Here is an 18,106-nt window from a genome sequence, read left to right on the forward strand (position 1 = left end):
TGACTGCAACAGGGACTGCAACAGGGACTCCAACACACACAGTGACTGCAACACAGTGACTGCAACAAACACTGCCACTGCAACAGGAACTGCAACACAATGACTGCAACAAATAGCCTCTGTGCAGAGCCTCCCACCTGGACACACCAATGCCACAGTCAGTGGGAACAGCCAGTGTCCAAAGGACCAACACCATGAGGTTTAACAGCACCACTGGCCAAATTTGACAGGAAGCATCACTTAAGTGGCCACAGGCTTTTCCCCCAGCATTGCTGAGAATTAGAATTCAGCCAGGCTCCAAGGAGAAGGTAATTCCATATGAAATCCTCTATGGGAGACCATGTCAGGCTGTAATTATACCCAGGGAAAAACACAGAGTAAGGAATCACAATTTGAGGGAGTATGGGAAACTGGGAAAAAACATTCTCATCCTTGGAAAGGTTTATTGTTTCAGCATCATCAGTGACCTTGGATGTTCCACCACACTCTCACTGTCCAGGACATTGTGGATATGTCCAAAACTGGAGCAAAGAACCACTCAAGCAAAAGTGGAAAGGACCATTCCAAGTTCTCCTTACTATCCACACAGCTATAAAAATTACTGGTGGAGATTCCTGGATTCACTACACACAGCCAAAGCCAGCCCCAAATCTGGAAATACCTTTACAGCTAAGACTGAAACAAAATGTTCCATGAATTGTACTTGGGATCAAGGATTATCCTGTACTGCATTAGAGGGAGGACAAGGGATTCTGTTGATGGGTATAGTGTGTATGGTAGTGATTGTAACCATGGCTTTGTGCAAGCTGAAGTTCTAAAACAGAATAATAATGTTATTTTTGTACTTGCTTTGTAGCTCTTTGTATTCTTTGTAGCCTGTGGAGAATCCACACTGGAGCAGAGGAAAAGTGTGAGAGGAAAGAAGCAGCAGAGGGGAAACCCCACACTGAGCACAACCCTCCCCACCCACCCTGAGTGCTGGGGACAGCGCTGGAGGAGTCTGGAATGAATGAATGAATAAACTTCAGCACAGAAATAGGGGAAGTACATGTATTTAGCGTTTAATTTTGTTTCTCACAATCTAAACTATTTTAGTTGGTAATAAATTACATTGGTTTTCCCCAAATCCAGTATGTTTCACTCTGGTAGAAATTGGCAAACCATCTCTCTGTCTTTATCTCAATCTATGAGAGTTTTTGTTTCTGTTTTTCCTCTTTTCTGCCTCTGCTCTGTCCCACTGTGAGGTGGAAGGTGTGAGTGTGAAATTGGTTATTCACCAAGGCTGACCCATCCCAGCAAGGGGGAAAATGCTGAGGCAAAGCTGGTGCCAGGTAACAGAAGACTAGAAAATCTTCTCTGTGCTGGCACATTTTTGTTGGCAACAGAAGGAGTTACATGACATCTAGACAGCATAAACCATTTGAAATGAGCATCTTTAATTCACAATACAGATGTTACACTTGGGAAACAATTCAGATACTTGGATGGGCTATTCCACCATTCACATCTGTCTCAGGGAGCCAGAAAACTTCAGAATCCCCTCCTTTAAAGCTAGCTTGACTTGCCTGTTCCTGAGAGAATAGATGTATGGGTTAAGTGTCTGAGTCAGCACAGAGAAGAATAAAGAGAGAATTTTGTCAGAGTCCTGCCCACCTCGCTGTGCAGGGCGGATGTACCTGTAAAGACACGTGCTGTAAAACACTGTCACCACTATGAGGTGAGCTGAGCAAGTGGAAAATGCCTTTTTCCTACCTGCAGATGATGGTATATGCAAGATGGTGAGGATAATGCAGCCATAAGAAACAGCAGTTACTATCAGGGTACCAGGGAGGATGATAATGAGTATGATAAACATCAGCTGCTCAATGAAGCTTGTGTCTGTGCAGGACAATTGCAACAACAGGGAAGTGTCACAGTAAAAATGGTTCATGACATTGGGACCACAGAATGGCAACTGCACAGTCATAATGGTGGGAGGAAACATCAAGAGAAAACTCACTGCCCAGCAGCTCAGGATCAGCTGCAGGCAAAATCTGCTGCTCATGATGGCTGTGTAATGCAAAGGGTGGCAGATGGCAACATAGCGGTCCAAGGACATCACTGCCATGTGGAAAAGGGTGCAGGTACCCAAGTAGTAGAAAAACAGCATCTGAAGGAAACAACCAGGCAGGGAAATTGTCTTCTTCTCTGTCAGGAGGCTGTACAGGGTGCTGGGGAGGAATGTGGAGGTGAAAGTGATTTCCAAAAGGGCAAAATTCCTGAGGAAGTAGTACATCGGGGTCTGAAGGAAGTTATTCATGAGAGTGATGCTGATGACAGAAATGTTCCCAAGCAGGATCAAGAAATAGGCAATGGCAAGAAACAGAAAGATGGTGATCTCCAAATGGCGGCTGCTAGCCAGTCCCAGGAGGACAAATTCCACCACACTTGTGCTGTTCATTGGGATATCACTGCTGGCAGAAAAAGAAAAGACCTGTTTTGGGAACTGTTGGAAAACAATTGAACATGTGTCAGTTTGGCTTTGTTAACATTATAGGGCAATACCAGCAACAAATATCTTGTAAAAGACTGAAGCAGCCACAACAACCACATATTAAAAATCCTGATCATGTAAAAGGAGTCCCAAGCTCCATTTGTAAAACTGAGTCCTCACTCCAGTCAAAACAATTCCTACATTTCCCTCCCAGCACACTTGAGAGAGGTGCAGAAGCTGTTGTGGACCCTGGGTTTCTCTGATCTGACAACATCCACCCTCCAGCAAACACAGGAAAATGGCCAGAGTGAGAACTTTGCCTGTGTCCAGAGATTTATCACAGAGGAATGCAGTCACACTACAGACTGACCCTGAAGCAGGTTAGATTGGTTCAAGGACACATTAATACACAAAAGAGAAACTTACTGCAGTTAAAAGGAGACAGGGAAAGAGAGGTAGAGACTCTTCAGTGAAGAGGCCAGAGACAGCAATGCTGCAAAGTTCAGGCTGTCTGGCTACCCCTGAGAGGAGGTGAAACCCAGAGCAGTGCTTGGATGCTACAGCAAGCACCAGTGTGAGAGGGAATGGGGAAAACTGTGGGGAAATTGTGTTTCTTTACCCTCAGCTCTGCAGCTCCAGCGGCTCAGCTCTGATGCTGATGGACACTCTGCTTCAGAGCCCCATGTGCATCATCCCTCTGTCTCACCCTGCCCCAAGCTCAGATGTGTTCTCTGTCCAGTGCATCCATCTGGGCACTGCTGAACTACAGCATGCCATTATCTCCTGAAGGGAAACCTGAAAACTCTGCCTGATCCCTTCAATCACAGTCTTTTCCTGCAGGCTTGCCAGGTCCCTTCTGTGGCTTTTCAACTGCATCCTCCCTCCTCTTCCTCCCAGACACCAGCCCTCCTTGCTCTAAAAAGAGACTTGTCTTGTTTTGCACTCATGTTTCCCAGGTTTTATCTATTATGTTATCTGGATATTTTAATCTGGTTTTAGATTCATTTCAGATTAATTTCAGATATTTCTGAATGACTTAAGTAAACACCAATGCAATGAATTTCCAGGAAAAGCAAACCCATCTTATTTAGCTGATAACAAACAAGACACTCAAATTTCCCTCTTCAAATGCTCAACAAAAAGATAGCTTAAGCTGGGATGCACTTATTGCATTACTATTATTATTATTATTATTATTATTATTATTATCCTTAATGCACTATTCCCATCAAATCATTCTCCTTAGTGCCCTTTTCCCAGCAAAACACAGGAGTTTATTGGCATCATCTTATGGTTGTTTCTCAGAAAACACCAATACAAAACAACTTCCCTCTCACAAACCATACAAAATATAGAACATATTTTTCAATACCACAGATAGACAGATTTTATCTGGAAGTTGACAGTGTTCCTCTAAACCAAAAAACTCCCTCAGTAACAGCTCTTACTTTAGTTTGAAGACTAAAAGTTCAGTTTTCCAAGTCAATGCCTCTTTAAACTTTCTCTATTCTTCAGGAAACTTCACCTGAACTCTAAGAAATGCTCCAGGTAGTTACCATATCCACAACAATCCAGGATTGCTACAAAAAGTATTGTGAGTCTGATCCTGTTTCGCCTTAACTTAGCTTGACAATTGATTTTTGGCAATAAAATTTCCTCTCCAGTTCCTTTATATAATAGTGGCAGTGTATTACAGTCTTGTGTTTCCTCACTGTGTCAAACCTCAGGGACCAATTAGGTAGCAAAATCTGAATAAACACCTTGTGGGAAAACACCTGTGAAAGAACAGCAAGAACATAATGAAAGCACAGAGAAAATGAGACTGGGAATGACCTCTGGAGGTCAAACCCTTGCTAAAAGCAAAGCTGGATAAGGTTGCTCATGACCTTCTCTCAGTTAATGTGGATATCTCCAAACACAGGAATGTATCAACTTTCCTGTGGTGCCACAAATACCCTTGTGTTTTCATTGTGAATATTTATTTCCTTTTGTGCAGCAAAGATTTGCTTTAAGCCATGACCAACACCTGTTTTTCTGGGAGGTCTGGCTCTAACCTGTCTGTAACTCCCCCTTGGTGGATGGTTCAGACAGATCCCTCCTCTTGACTTTGTCTTCTCTCTGCTTCTTCTCAGGTGTGATTTGTTCTCTGATAAACTCCCTTGCCCTCCACTGGACTCACACCATTCTAATACCACCTTTGGGCTTTTTTTGTCCTGTGCACAGTTGTCCCAGTCTCACAAGTGCCAACAAGAAGGGTTTAATGCCTGGCCAGAGCAGCCTGTGGATGCAGTGTGGTGTGACATTCACCTTCAGCATTCCTGCTGTGCTCAGCAGTCCTCCAGCAGCCTCAGGGCTGTCCAGAGCTGCTCCACAGCCTGCAGCTGGGGTTAGCAGTGCAGGACAAGGGAGAGAGCACAGCCCTACAAGATCTGCAGCTTGCACTTTCCTTGGTGTCTCAGAATAACCAGGATGAAATTAGAATCAGATCAGGACAGAAGCAGGTAATTGCTATTGTAGGAGAGAGCATAGAGTAGCAGAGACATTCTCTGTGCTGGGAACTTGGCCCAAAAGAGGCAATTTCTCCTGGTATGACCTGGCACATCAAATCTTTCTTCTCCTATACCCTGGGCCCATTGCAAGGTTTTCTCTGGGAGAGAATTGAGCTGACCCTCAAAGTGCTACCAGGGAGAAAGACTCACTAACCAAAGTGGGTTAATGACTGATTGAAGAGGAATAATTGCCCAGGGCAAACCAAATGGGGATTGTCACCTTCTAATGTTGGTCCTTGGTTCAGGATGCACAGAAGGAGAGATTGGCAGAGCAAGCCCTTCAGCATCTGTAGAATTTTCCATTTTTCTGTTTCCCACAGCCCATGGGGCAGGGGGATTGGACCCTATGGAAAGGGAGATCCCTACATGAGTAAACCCCCCACAACTGGCCACAATATGCAAAGTGTGCACATCTGCAATTAATGCACATGCAATTATTGCACCCACAATGACATTCCCCTATGGAAACCGAGGCAAATCCACAGAGATTTCCTCTCTCAGTCCCAAGGTCTGCCTGATGCACTACAAGTCCACGTTAAACAATTAGAAAAGCACATTATAGCAATCCCTAGGCCTGGAGAAGGGGTGCACCTCCAGGAATAACCTGGTTGGAGGTAGCTCAATAATTAATAACCACAGGTCAGCAATTGGGTATCTCTGGTACAGGTGGTCCTAAACCAAAAACAGACATCAGGAGGGTGGACAGATCCTGAAACCTCCCTCACCAGGTAACTGCTGACAAAATGTGTCACCTTGTGGGAGAACAAGGTACAGTTTATGGGTGGAGGGTGTTGCAAAAGGAAGTCCTCAAGAAATAATGGACAAATTACCCAGCACTAATCTGAAAGGCTTGATAAGGAACTGGGGTAAGATCAAAGCACCTCTTGAGGGCGGCTTCCTCAGGAGTCCAACACTGTCATCCCCCCAGCAGGTCAAGAAATCGAACTAACCAGTTAAACCTGCTCTGAGTTAGGAAATTGGACTCTACTGCTCTCAGCAAGTGAGCTGGGGAGTGGCAGGTGGATTTATGTGTGAAGACTCACAGAAAAGAGCCAGAGAAATGTGATAATCCCATTCATTTCCCACCCCCTTAAATCCTTGGCTACTTTTATGGTAGATACCAGGCTACAAATGTCAAGCACTTCAAACTGAACTTGCCACTCATTGTGACATTAGGTCAGACAACAAAAAGATATAGATAACTGATGTCTTTTGGTAAATCTCAATCCCAGTGCTCAGCCTGGGTAAAATCCTGGTTACTGGGGGATGAGACAACCAGAGAAGTTGTCATGATTGTGAGGCCTCTACCAGCAAACCTTGGGGCTGGATCTGTTAAAGGGATGTGTCTGAACAGATGCCAGAGGCAGGGGATGGGTGTTTGTTCTCCCACCTCCCTCTCTGCATCTGTTGCAAACTGCTCCAAGTCGGCCTCCTTTAAAAAGAACAGAAGTGAAACCCTACCCACAGCCCTTGGGAATGAGAGAAGGAATTGCTGCAGTAACTGCAGGAGCAAGGGGCAGTTGTACAATTCTCCTGTGTATAAACCCAACAGGGAGCAGTGGCTGACAGTGCATCACCAATGTCTCAGAGCTGGCACTGGCCCTGGAACAGCTCCTGTACCTCACACAGCCAAACTGATTCCCACAATCCAGCACTGGGCCCATCAGATCCATCTGACTACTGGTATCAAAAACAAGTTTTTATGGTTCCCCTGCAATGCCACTGAAACTCCAGAAAAAGCCAAAACCCTCCAACAATGTATTTAGTGTTACAGAATGAAAGCATTACTTTATTCTGGCCAGGATGTGCAACAGAAATAATTTCATCCACACATTGCCCAGGTGTGAAGAGAAAATCCTTCCATCACACATCACTCCTTACAAGATTTTTCAGATACCTACACAGTCAAAACCCATGGAAATTCATTGGTTGAGTGTTCATTGGTTTCAAGGTATGAAGTTATTGGTTTCCTATTGGTTATGGATCTCTTGGCCTCCAGTGTTAATTAGGTCCTCATCCCTTGGTTCTCTCATCTTTTTCTCATAGCAGGTATCTCTGACCATGCCAGGTGATGTTTGGAGTTGACGTTTGTTTATGGTCATTATCTTTTGTGTATTTTCTGTGCTACTCCCACTCTGCTGAGATGTTAATTCCATCAGGCCTTGAGTGCTGAAACAGTCCTTTGAACCATCTTTATGGCTGTACAGTCATATTCCTATAAATAACAACCAGAATGGCTACACACCTGATTTTGTGTGCAACCAAACTGTTCTACAATAAACTCTGCATGTGTGTATATTTACAAACACCCATCATTCAGAGTCATCCACCCTGAAGGCTCTACTATGACCTGTTGCAGAAGGTGAGGGTTAAATCCCTCATGAAATCGAAACCATTATTAGATTGTCTCTATGATAGGAAAATGCCCTTCCTTTATTGCAGAGCCCGTGTGGGAGCATGCACGGCCGACAGTGACAGCATTCCTCATTTTGGAGAGATAGGAAGGCTGGAATGATTTAAACAGAATGAACGTGTAGAGGAAAGTTCTGCTTTGCTTTAATCAAAAGTCGTTCTCCCCTTCAGAAACAGCGGAGTTGTTTTGTTCTCGCTTCAGGCTCAGTACCGTGACAGATTTTAAAGAAAATAAATAAATAAATATAAATAAATAAAAATAATAATAAAAAATAAAAATAAAAAGGGAAAGCAGTGTTTTCCCTTTCCCCTGCTCCAAGCAAGATGATAAAGGTCTATTTTCCAGCACCCTCGTGGTAGATTTCGGACCGACCCTGGGCCAGGAACCCCCGGACAATCCCTCAGCCGAGCCGCCTCAGGCAAGGCCCCGCCCCCAGCAGCAGTGCTGGGCTCTGATTGGCTCTTAAAAGGAGCGGCTCTCTAATCTGCCCAGCAACAGCCGGTTCTGCGCTCTTATTGGCTCCTGGAAAACACCGGGTGTGCGGGCGCCGCGAAGCCCTTGGCGCATGCGCAGAGCCAAGGCACGGTTTCCCCTATCCCTTAGCGCCACGTCGCTGCGCGCACGCGCGGTGCGGGGGACGGTGCGGCGCGTGCGCAGTGAGGGAGCGGCCATGGCGGGCTCGGTGAGGGCCGTGGCGCGGCGGTTCCTGTCCGAGTACGGCGGCGGCACCGCCGGGCGCCTCAAGGCGCTGGACGCCTTCCTGCTCTACGTGCTGCTCACCGGCGCGCTGCAGTTCGGCTACTGCCTCGGCGTCGGCACCTTCCCCTTCAACTCCTTCCTCAGCGGCTTCATCTCCGCCGTCGGCAGCTTCATCCTGGGCGGTCAGTGCCGGCCCGCGGTCCCCCTCACAGCCCTGGCGGTCACCCTGAGCCCCCGCCCGGCGGCCTCGGGTGTGCCGGGGATCCTCAGAAATCAGCGGGTGGCCCGGAGCAGCGCTCAGAGCTTCCCTGGCAGCCGGGGAACCCCGGGGCTCTCAGCACCCCCAGCCCTTTCCCGAGCTCCCCGTTCCGTTCCCGGCGGGGCTCGGTTCCTTGTCCCCAAAGCTGTCCTGGCAGTCGGGGGCCCGGTGGAACCGAGAGTCCAGCAGTGACACATGCACGGTGCTGCTCCCCCGAATAGCCCAAAGCCGCCCTGTTTCTGTGCAGCACCCCTCAGCACAGGGGAGACAGCCTGGCAGAGCGGGGACTGTTCGGGAGTGGAAAAGGTTGCACTGAGACCTGAAAGCCCCTTCCAGGGCCTAAAGGGACTCCAAGACAGCTGGAGAGGGACTTTGAACAAGGGCCTGGAGTGACAGGACGAGGGGGAATGGCTTCCCACTGCCGGAGGATAGGGTTAGGTGGGATATTGGGAAGGGATTCCCTCTGTGAGGGTGGGGAGGCCCTGGCACACGTTGCCCAGAGCAGCTGTGACTGCCCCAGTTCCTTCAAGTGGCCAAGACCAGGTTAGATGGGGCTTGGAGCAACCTGGGATAGTGGAAAATGTCCCTGGGATTGCAATGAGAAGATCTCTAAGGTCTTTTCCAACCCAAACCATTCTGTGTTTCTGACACATCCAACAGGGCACATAGGAATATGCACACTTCTGTGTGAGTCCAGTCCTGCTCTGAGCCTGTTCCCCACAGGACTCTGGGCACCCTGTGGTGTGTGTGGTGCTGTGGGAGCACTGACTCCATGACAGCCCCATCCAAATTCCCCGACAGTGTTCTGCTCATCTGTAGTAACAATGGAATAACTTTTCCCCAGTGGCTTCCCATCCTGGGCTGGGCTGCCCCAGGAAGGCTGTGCTTCCCACTGATGGCTTATTCTTTCTCTGCAGTTTGTCTCCGGATTCAGATCAACCCCCAGAACAAGGGTGAGTTCCAGGGCATTTCACCAGAGCGGGCGTTCGCTGATTTCCTCTTTGCCAACACCATTCTCCATCTCGTCGTCATCAATTTTGTTGGCTGAGCTCTTGGAGAGGCTGCCAGGTACTGATCTGTGGGGTCACAAAAGGGGCAACCACAGGACTGCAGTGCTTTTGGGGAGAACTGGAATGAGAGGGAATCCTCTGAGCTCCCAGCTTCCTCTGGGCCAAGCACAGCTGAGCTGTTGTCCTCTGGGCTGGCACAGAGTGAGGATTTGTGGCTTTCTGATTTTGAGCATTCATTTTTTGGCTTTTATAATTAAAGAGTTTAATTGAGACTGTTACAGACACCTACCCACACTCTTCTCTCAGGAGAGAGATCCCCCATTCTTCTTTGCAGGAGAAGCTTTGGGAGCTGGAAGTCTTGGGCTCTGTGAGGCCATGGTATGGCTGAGGTTCAAGTCTGGAGTTTCTTTGCAGATGGGGCAGCTGGGGACAGGGACATTTGGGTGTTGAGGAGTGGGGACATGCCCATGACTGTTGTAAGGGGCCACAGGATCTCTGGGGCTTGGGGGAGCTTTGTCCTGTCTGCTCTACAGAAACATTGCTGCTCTCTTTCCAGGTCTTGAACTGCTCCTGATGGCAAAGCCTGGCACAGGGAAGTGCCCAGCACACTCTCACCTTCCTTGGTGGAGGAAGGGGACACAGGGCTCAAGATCTCCCCCCACAGAGTGTTCTGTGGAGGGGTTTGCAGTCTCATTGTGTAACTGTGATCATCAATAAAACACTTTATGACACTGCAGCCTTTTTTGGTGACAAATACAGAGCTTCTCCTGCATCCAGGTTCCCTCTCAGGGCATGACTCCCTGGTTTTACCTCTCTCCCTTCCTTTCTACCCAGCAGGCTTTTTTTCTGCACCCCAGTTTTGGAGGGAAGCAGGAAACAAGTGATCATGGAAACTCAGTTGTCATCCACCCTTCTCATCTCCCTCTTTCTGCCTTTTGATCTTCCAGAGTTTGTTGCCCATGCGCCCCTGGGCTTCAAAGCTGTGGAAAATTCAGATGAGGCTGTGATTAGTGGTCACAAAAGGAAGGAAGTGCCCTCCAGCACATCCCCAGGTGTAGCCAGTTCCCACAGACCCTCCCACACCCCTCAGAGACGTTTGGGCCCCATCTGGATGTCCCAGCTGGACTTAGAGGCTCACTGAGGCCTCTGGGTGATACAGCCACTCCTCCAGAAGTCAGGGTGTCTGCACTGAGATGTGCTGATAACCACAGGGATGTTGGGATGGACTGCCCAAATGGCAGGGCCTCGGGGTGGCACTGGAGCTGCTCTGGGCCCAGGGAGAAGCTCCCCCCTCAGAATCACACAATCAGGGTTGGAAGAGACCTTCAAGAGACCTTGGTCCAGCCCAAGCATTCACCCAGCACTGCCACTGTAATTCATCCTCATCACCAGCACCAGATCCTGAGGCCTCCTGAGCACCCCAGCTTTGTTGGTTCCAGCACTTCCCTGGGCAGCCCCTTCCAAGGCCTGACCACCCTGATCTAACCTGAATCTCCTGTCTCAGCTCAAGGCCATTCCCCCGGTCTGCTCTCTGCAGACACAGCACCAGAGACCGGCCCCACCTCACTCCAACCTTTCAGAGGTGTGGTGTGACCCTCTCTGAGCCAGCTCTTCACACTGAACAACCCCAGCTCTCCCTCAGCCATTCCTCAGAAGAGAAATATTTTCTAGTCCTTTCATGAGCCTTGTTGCTCTTCACTGGGCACACTCCAGCCCCTCAAAGTTCTTTTTAAAGTGAGGGGTCCAGAATTGAGTACAGCACTCGAGCTGCAGCCTCACCAAGGCTGAGTCCAGGGGGTGATCCCTTGTGGCTGCACTATTTACACTAGCCAGGTTGCTATTGGCCTTTTTGGCCACTTGGGCACACTGTTGGCTCACACTGAGCCGCCTGGCAACCAGTGCTGCCATCTCCCTTTCTGCTGAACGGCTCTTGAGCCACTCCTGCCCCAGCCTGGAGCTGCAGGGGATTGCTGTGACCCCAGTGCAGGACCAGCACTTGGCTTTGAACCTCATGCCATTGTGCTGATCGAGTGTGTTCAGGTCTTACTAGAGCCTTCATGTGTGAGGTTTGGTCCTCACACTGATCCTGCTTCTTGCTTGTCTGGATTTCTCTGCAGCTGAAACGCTGGGGAAGTAAAACCTTGAGAGCCTTGAGGCTCCATGGCATGGAAATGTTTGTATGCTGCACTGAGGAGATGGAACTTTGGGTCTCTGATGGCTTCAGAACCTCTCAGAATTCTATTTGGCTCCTGTCTACCACCTTTTTTAGCATTTCCAGCTGTGCTGCAACCATTGAAGCTGTAACAGTCTGAAACCTGGGGCTCTCTTGCCTAACGAGCTGTGAGGGGTCAGGGTTTTCACTGTCCTAGACAATGGAGTCTGGGTCTCTGTCAGGAACAAAGAACTCGTGCAGCTTGGGCACCAGCACTCCTGGACTCGTTTGCAATGGCAGCAGCCCTGGGAGAGCAGGCAGGGGCTCAGGGCAGGGCTGGAGTAGTGGGGTGACTCTGGCTGGGTGTCAGGTGCCCACTCAGTCACTCCATCACTCCCACTGGGACAGGGGAGACAGTAAGATGGAGAACGACCAGCAGGGTGAGATAAGGCAGCTTTACTACAGTAAAAGAAAGAAATCAGCAGAGATCTGCATGTGCATGGGCTAAAGAGAAAAAATAAAAGTCTCTGCTTCCCATCAGCAGTGATGTTTGGACATTTCCCGGGAAGCAGGGCTTTGGCACTTGTTCCTTCAGAAGGCAACACTGAAAATTCAGAAATACCCTCCCTTCCTCCTCTCTCCCTTAGCTTATGTATCTGAGCTGACATCATATGGCATGGGGAATAAAACAGAGCACAATGAACTGAAAAAGGAGCCTGGAATCTTAAACCTAATCAAACAGAAACCATGGGAGAGACAGACACACATAACTCCTCCCTGGGGCAGAAGTGACCAAGGCATATGTTGTGAAACTTTGTGATGATTAATTGATGTCATGAAGAATGTATAACCAATGGGAGATTGTTACCAAAAATAGAACCCTATGTAAGTGCCATACAAGTAAAACCCTATATAAACACCTTGTATGCTCTATGAAATTGGCTTCCGACCTCGACTTGGATGTCCTTGTCTCTCAGTTGCCCATAATGTGGTATGGAATATCCTGCCTAATTCGGGCCAGCTGGCCTGGTTGTGTCCCCTCCCAGGAGCTCCCGTCCCCTTTGGTGGGGGAAGGAGTGTCAGAGGGACACGATCTGTTATCAGCACCCATCCAGCTGGCAATGCAAAGCACAGCTCTGCAAGGCCTGGGAGCATCACTTGGGCAGAAGCAATATGATGGTAAATGACCCACACAGCTCTGCTTTCTCACCAGAAGGGCCCTGAGCTGTGCCAGGGCAGCAGGAGCAGCAAATGTTGGGGATGATGCTCAGCTCAGGCATGGAGTCTCCCCTGGCCACTGCCTGGGGCACAGGGGCTGAGTGAGAGGAGACGTGAGGCTTTGCTGTGGAGGTTTTGGGGTTTTCCCCCCCATTTTCCTGCTTCTTTCCTGCTTATGATTCCTCCAGTTGCCATTAATTGGACAGTAGAATTCTTGAGGGGAAGTAGAATTGCAAAGGGACTTTTCACAAAGTAGTGATATGGCAAGGTGGAATGGTTTCAGACTGCCAGAGGGCAGGGTTAGATGGGATATTGGGAATTGTTCCCTGGCAGGGTGGGCAGGCCCTGGCACAGGGAGCCCAGAGAAGCTGTGGCTGCCCCTGGATCCCTGGCAGTGCCCAAGGCCAGGTTGGACATTGGGGCTGGAGCAGCCTGGGACAGTGGGAGCTGTCCCTGCCCATGGCAGGGGTGGGGCTGGATGGGCTTTAAGGTCCCTTCCAAACCAAACCATTCTGGGATTCTGTGACCCTATGATGAATCCAAGTCCTACCACAGCTCCTCCTGCGTTGGAATAAGCTTCAACAAATCCACTGACACCTTCAGATTCTGGTCCTTGTAAAGTCCACACTTGGGTCCCTGGTTACACAAGCAGGAGGAGGAAAATTACAGAGGATGGTTTGTGCACAGAGCCTTGTTTGATGAGAGGTGACAAATATTGGGCAGGATATTTTCTCCAACAAAACCCTGAAAAAACACACAAATTCATCTTCTACCCACAGGGGAGAGGATGCTAAATGTGGACCATGGAAACCTCCTTCCCTGACAGTATGAGAGGACTCTGGCCTGCCCCTTCATCCTTCCTTCTCATCCTGGCCAGGAGAAGTGGAAGGGTTTTCCAATCTCTAAACAGGGTGCAGAGACCTATCAGTAAATTCAGAACCTGACACAATTCTAAGAGCTTTGTAATCTAATCCCACCATGCTTTATCAAGCATTTCTCCCCTCCTTTCCCTGCCCACTCTAAACATAGCTCAATCCCTGCTGCTGTACCCAAAACAGCTCCCCAAGTGCAGGCTGTGGTGAGGCTGGCAGGGGAGGATGTCTTAACCTCATTTCATTTTGGCTCATGGTCTAACGTCTGCTGTTCTTTTCCACAGCTTCTCCCCTCCCTGCCACGTGCTGCCCCCACCCCCTTGGTGCTGCACTTTCCAGAGGAAGTGGTTTTTGTGGTCAGGTATAGACGAGCATCGGTGGTGACCCAGATCTCGATTGTGGCGTCATGGAACTTGTGCTGTGGCCTCTTCCTGCCCCAGCTGGGCCACGAGCCCACCTCCTGTCCTGCTGTGTTATTTCCTGCCTTTGCTTTGCTCAGTGGTTTTCATATCTCGAAATAAACAAGAAAATGCAGGCAAGGGGGGGCACGTTGTGGTGGTGGGAGATTGGCAGCCTGATATCTGAAAGTGTCTTTGAAGTAGATTGCAAATTCTTGCTTTGTAGGTCACATGCCAGGAGCCATTTTAGTCAAAGCATTTAACTCTTCTCCCACTTGGCAAATCCTGTCCCTGGGGTCGGTTTAACCTGGAAGAGGAAAGACTCAGATGTGGAAACAGAGACAGCACAGTCCTTAACTCTTGCCCTTTCATCTGGGAGTGAGTTTGAATTGCAACATAAAAAATTTATGATGATTATTAATTCTAAAAAGTGATGCTAAAGGTAAATGAGTATGGAAAGTTTTCTTCCACATCCCTGAAAGTTTCTGGAACTAGGTTAATTGGTTGCAAATATTTGAAATGCAATGGCTTCTGACTTGCTTTATAGTTCATATATGGCTTAGACAACTTCTTCAGGCTTCCCAGTGACAGGGCAGATGTCATCATGAGTGGAATGCAGTCTCCAAGAGCTGCCTGGAATCCAGCACTTAAAGAACCATGGACTTCCTACAGCTGGAGAAATCTGAAAATGATGGTTGTGTCAAGGGAGAAATGAGAACAAGTCCCTGAACATCTGTACTGTAAAGCAGTCAGGGTAGACATGGAAGGTTGAAAGCTGCTCCTTGTCAGGAGGGGTCAGTAACTCTGTGACCTGTGTCAGTGCTCAATGCTCAGGTGCAGGACCAAGGCAGGACACCAGCCAGGATTTGTGGTGTTGCTGCTCAGCAGTGTGGGGTCAGATCCCAGCAGGGTCCTCCTGAAGGAAGCACCAGGGCTTTTGGCTAAAAGTGTTTGAATTGTGAGCCTTTCCAAAACCAGCTCCTTGTGCAGGCTGTGAGCCCAGCTGGGTGAGGGACAGCCACCCTCACTGGTCCAGAGAAACTTTTCCTGCCACTTTGGGAGCTGGTGGGAGGCACAGGCAAGGTTCAGGCTTTGCAGGGAGAGTGTGTTTCTGTCAGAGCATACTTCTCATTTCTCCCCCACAGAGGAAGCCCTGGTGATGCCTTAGGATTTTAGCTTTTCTATTTTTTGTGTATTTGTAATCCTGAGATTCTTCAGTGTGTAACTCTAAACTCCATATACAATGTCAGCTGATGCTTTCCCATTTTGGTCACACAAAACAATTCCTCTCTAGGCCTGGGAATCAAGGAAACCTCAGTGCCTCAGGCCCTGAGAGATGGAAACAAAAGTGAGTTGGGGAGAACAAACTGGGGGAAAATGACTTCATTACCTGAAGCTGTAAATGGAAGATTAACCCCCAATATGCAACTGGACCAAACTTACAGAAGTGTGAAAACTCGTGAGCCATCGTCCATTTTTGGGTGTAGCCCCTGTGGGGGCTTTGTCTGCCCTAAATGTGCCTGAAGACTCTTCAATAAATGGAACTTTTTATTCCCTTGATTTTGTCTGGCCTCTGTTTTTAGGTAGTCCCAGAAAGGAATCACTGGGGCATCAGAAGATGTTGGAGAAATTGATGTCACAAAGGGAGAACATTTCCCCTCCAGACTTGCCAGGGGCAGAGAGAACCTGAAGGCCAAGGGGGTCCATTGGTGTCATCACTGCCAAGCAGGACCCTGTGCTGCTGTGACACTCAGGACTGGGGACTTGGGGACAGGACACCTCAGGGTCCTGCAATACCCCACAGCAGCAGCAATCTGCCCCAGGAGCCTGGACCCCTCACCAGTCCCCTCACTGTGGCCAAGCCACGTTTTTGTTGTCCCCACCCAGCACAGAGGCTGCCCCTGGGGCAGGGGGCTCCCCCTTTTCCCTCCCCACTGTCCCCACAAGCACAGATCCTCACAGATCTGTGTTCCCACCCTCCATGTGGAGCCAACCCCTTCCCTCCTCCACCCCAAAGCTCAGCTGAAAGGGTGAAGCGATGCCTTAAACAAATACAAGACAAACAAATTTCTCATTTTTTATAAGAATTGTTTGATAACAGCCTAAAGAAATGCCAAGACATCTTGGTGCCAGTACAGTTCATGAATTAACAGCATGCAGATGCCACAAGCAAGCACTGTTCCAAGGTGGTAAATATTTCAGTATATTTTTATGCAATTATTACAAAAAGAACTTGGGAGATCTCACATTGTTGGAAGTAAACAAAAAAAAATTGCTAAATACAAAGTCAAATCTTAAACTGGTTTAAATTAGAAAGATGTTATGGTCAGATAGACTTTTAAAAAATATTATTTTTCTTTTTTTTTTTTTTTTCTATGATATTGAAGTGACCATTTCACTGAATTTGGGACTTCTGGGAGTCCTGCAGCTCTTCCTTTAGTGGGAAAAAAGGGATATCTTGCTCTGATCTAGCAAAGGGTGGCAGGACAGCGCATACTCCCTCTGCTTTTCAGTGTTTCATTTGCACCTGAAAAGGTTTCTGGGGGTGCACCCTAAGAGACATGAATACCCTAAAACTACCAAAATAGGAAAAATTCCCATTCAGGTGATATTTAGCTTGCAGTTTTTAACAAACAGCACTGCTCCAGGCAGAACTCATCATTTTAATGCAAGTAACAGCGATGCTTGGCAATGTTTAATTGTAGCAAAGTCAGCTTCATGCACAAGAGGCATGGTATGGTGAATGACCCTGGCATCTGGAGGGCAGAATGCTGGAAATGCTTCATTTTGAGTAGTTTGAAATCAATGTAAATAAAGCAATTTAGAATATAATGGCTGGTGTGGTTTATAAGAACAGCAAGTGATGGCCCTTGCACAAGGAATATCCCTGTGCTCCCTCTTGCTCACGATGCTCTCTCAAAGCTCTCTCAAAGCAGATGGTTTTGGTATTTCAGGACTGCAGCACCTGGTTACTTTCAGTCCTGTAACAAGAACAAAGATGTGTTAAATCATTATTTGGGTTACAGTCACAAGTGCACAATTGTAGAGCTGAAGTGTCCAGGCAAGAGGAAGAGAAGAAACAGACACTAGGCAAAAAATTAATATATTAGGATTTATATTAAAGTCAATAACCATTAAACTTCCCCAGCTGGAGACAGATGAGGGGAGAAATCTGATGGATGAATGCAGGCAAGGAAAAGGATGGATGTAGAAATAGAAGGGAGAAATATCTTGAAAGGAAAAAAAAAATTCTTATGGACAAGGAAAAGCACTTGAGCAGTGGGTGAAAATGGTATGGCCAGAGGAATGGAGGGGTTTTACTGCTGGCAGACAAAATAAACCTGGATAGACTGAATAAACAGCTATTCCAGAGAGAAGGAGCATTCATATCTGAAGAGCCAATCCAGATATTTTCTGACAGGTACTTTCAGATCCCCCCCAAGAATACTCACCTTTTTTTTCTTCCACAAAAGCATCGTCATCAGCACATTAAAAATGATTCCTTTCATTAAAACTATTTTGAGGCCCAGCTGTGATAAAGACAGTGTGTTCAAGTGTTCATCTGGAAAAAACAGAAAATGAGGGTTACAAGAGCACTGAGCCATCCTTGTGTTCCAAGACAAACTGAAAAGCCCTTTTTAATGAAGCTGCTCTGTTGTGTGATGGAGTCAGCTGGTAGGAAAGGAAACGAGATAGGGAGTAGGACTCAGAGACTTTAATTTCTTCCAATCAATTAGCACTTAATTAACCAATATGCCAGTCTGCCAGCCACCTAACTGCTCTTAAATAGTGTGCATTGTGAACCCAGGATGCTGCAGGCAGCCCTCCTTCCTCTCTCTAAATTATTTTCAAGATGGGCAGGGGGAAAGCAATTTTGATTTTCATCACAGAACACAATTGTATTTGAATTTTATATTTATCTGATGTTACAAAGCCATTTATATTTGAAAATATGTTGATTTATCCTGGAGAAGGAGGGAGCTGACAGCAAAAATGCACTGTGAGTTCATCATTGAGAACCTTTTCAGAGAGCTGAAAGGCTGATTGAATCAGCCCTGTTTAC

The 18,106-nt window shown here is 47.7% G+C and overlaps 2 protein-coding genes and 1 gene segment (V, D, J or C); 1 reads left to right on the plus strand and 2 right to left on the minus strand.

The window, feature by feature from the left end:
• Positions 1–1,501: 1,501 nt before the first annotated feature.
• LOC107215198 (olfactory receptor 49-like) lies at positions 1,502–2,675 on the minus strand. The gene has a single exon (XM_015651217.2). It carries the CDS (start codon positions 2,438–2,440, stop codon positions 1,502–1,504), a length of 939 nt encoding a protein of 312 aa, XP_015506703.1. The 5' UTR covers positions 2,441–2,675.
• A 5,387-nt stretch (positions 2,676–8,062) lies between these two features.
• Positions 8,063–10,139, plus strand: DAD1 (defender against cell death 1). Its single transcript, XM_015651239.1, has 3 exons — positions 8,063–8,316; positions 9,311–9,461; positions 9,960–10,139. Exons 1-2 carry the CDS (start codon positions 8,106–8,108, stop codon positions 9,439–9,441), a joined length of 342 nt encoding a protein of 113 aa, XP_015506725.1. The 5' UTR covers positions 8,063–8,105; the 3' UTR covers positions 9,442–9,461; positions 9,960–10,139.
• Positions 10,140–16,097: 5,958 nt separating this feature from the next.
• The window catches only part of LOC107215211, a 32,459-nt gene continuing 30,450 nt past the window's right edge, over positions 16,098–18,106 (minus strand). Inside the window, 2 exon segments of the C gene segment in view lie at positions 16,098–17,026; positions 17,497–17,605. Coding sequence covers positions 16,960–17,026; positions 17,497–17,605 — 176 coding nt within the window.

This window comes from Parus major, chromosome 27 (genome assembly GCF_001522545.3).
Source record: "Parus major isolate Abel chromosome 27, Parus_major1.1, whole genome shotgun sequence".
Classification (NCBI taxonomy): domain Eukaryota; kingdom Metazoa; phylum Chordata; class Aves; order Passeriformes; family Paridae; genus Parus; species Parus major.

What these genes read in the sequence shown, in the direction of transcription:
- LOC107215198 (XM_015651217.2), bottom strand. Translation starts at nt 2,440, where the DNA reads ATGAACAGCACAAGTGTGGTGGAATTTGTCCTCCTGGGACTGGCTAGC.
- DAD1 (XM_015651239.1), top strand. Translation starts at nt 8,106, where the DNA reads ATGGCGGGCTCGGTGAGGGCCGTGGCGCGGCGGTTCCTGTCCGAGTAC. An exon ending in CGGCAGCTTCATCCTGGGCG is followed by an intron (nt 8,317 to 9,310) that starts GTCAGTGCCGGC and finishes CTTTCTCTGCAG; the next exon opens with TTTGTCTCCGGATTCAGATC.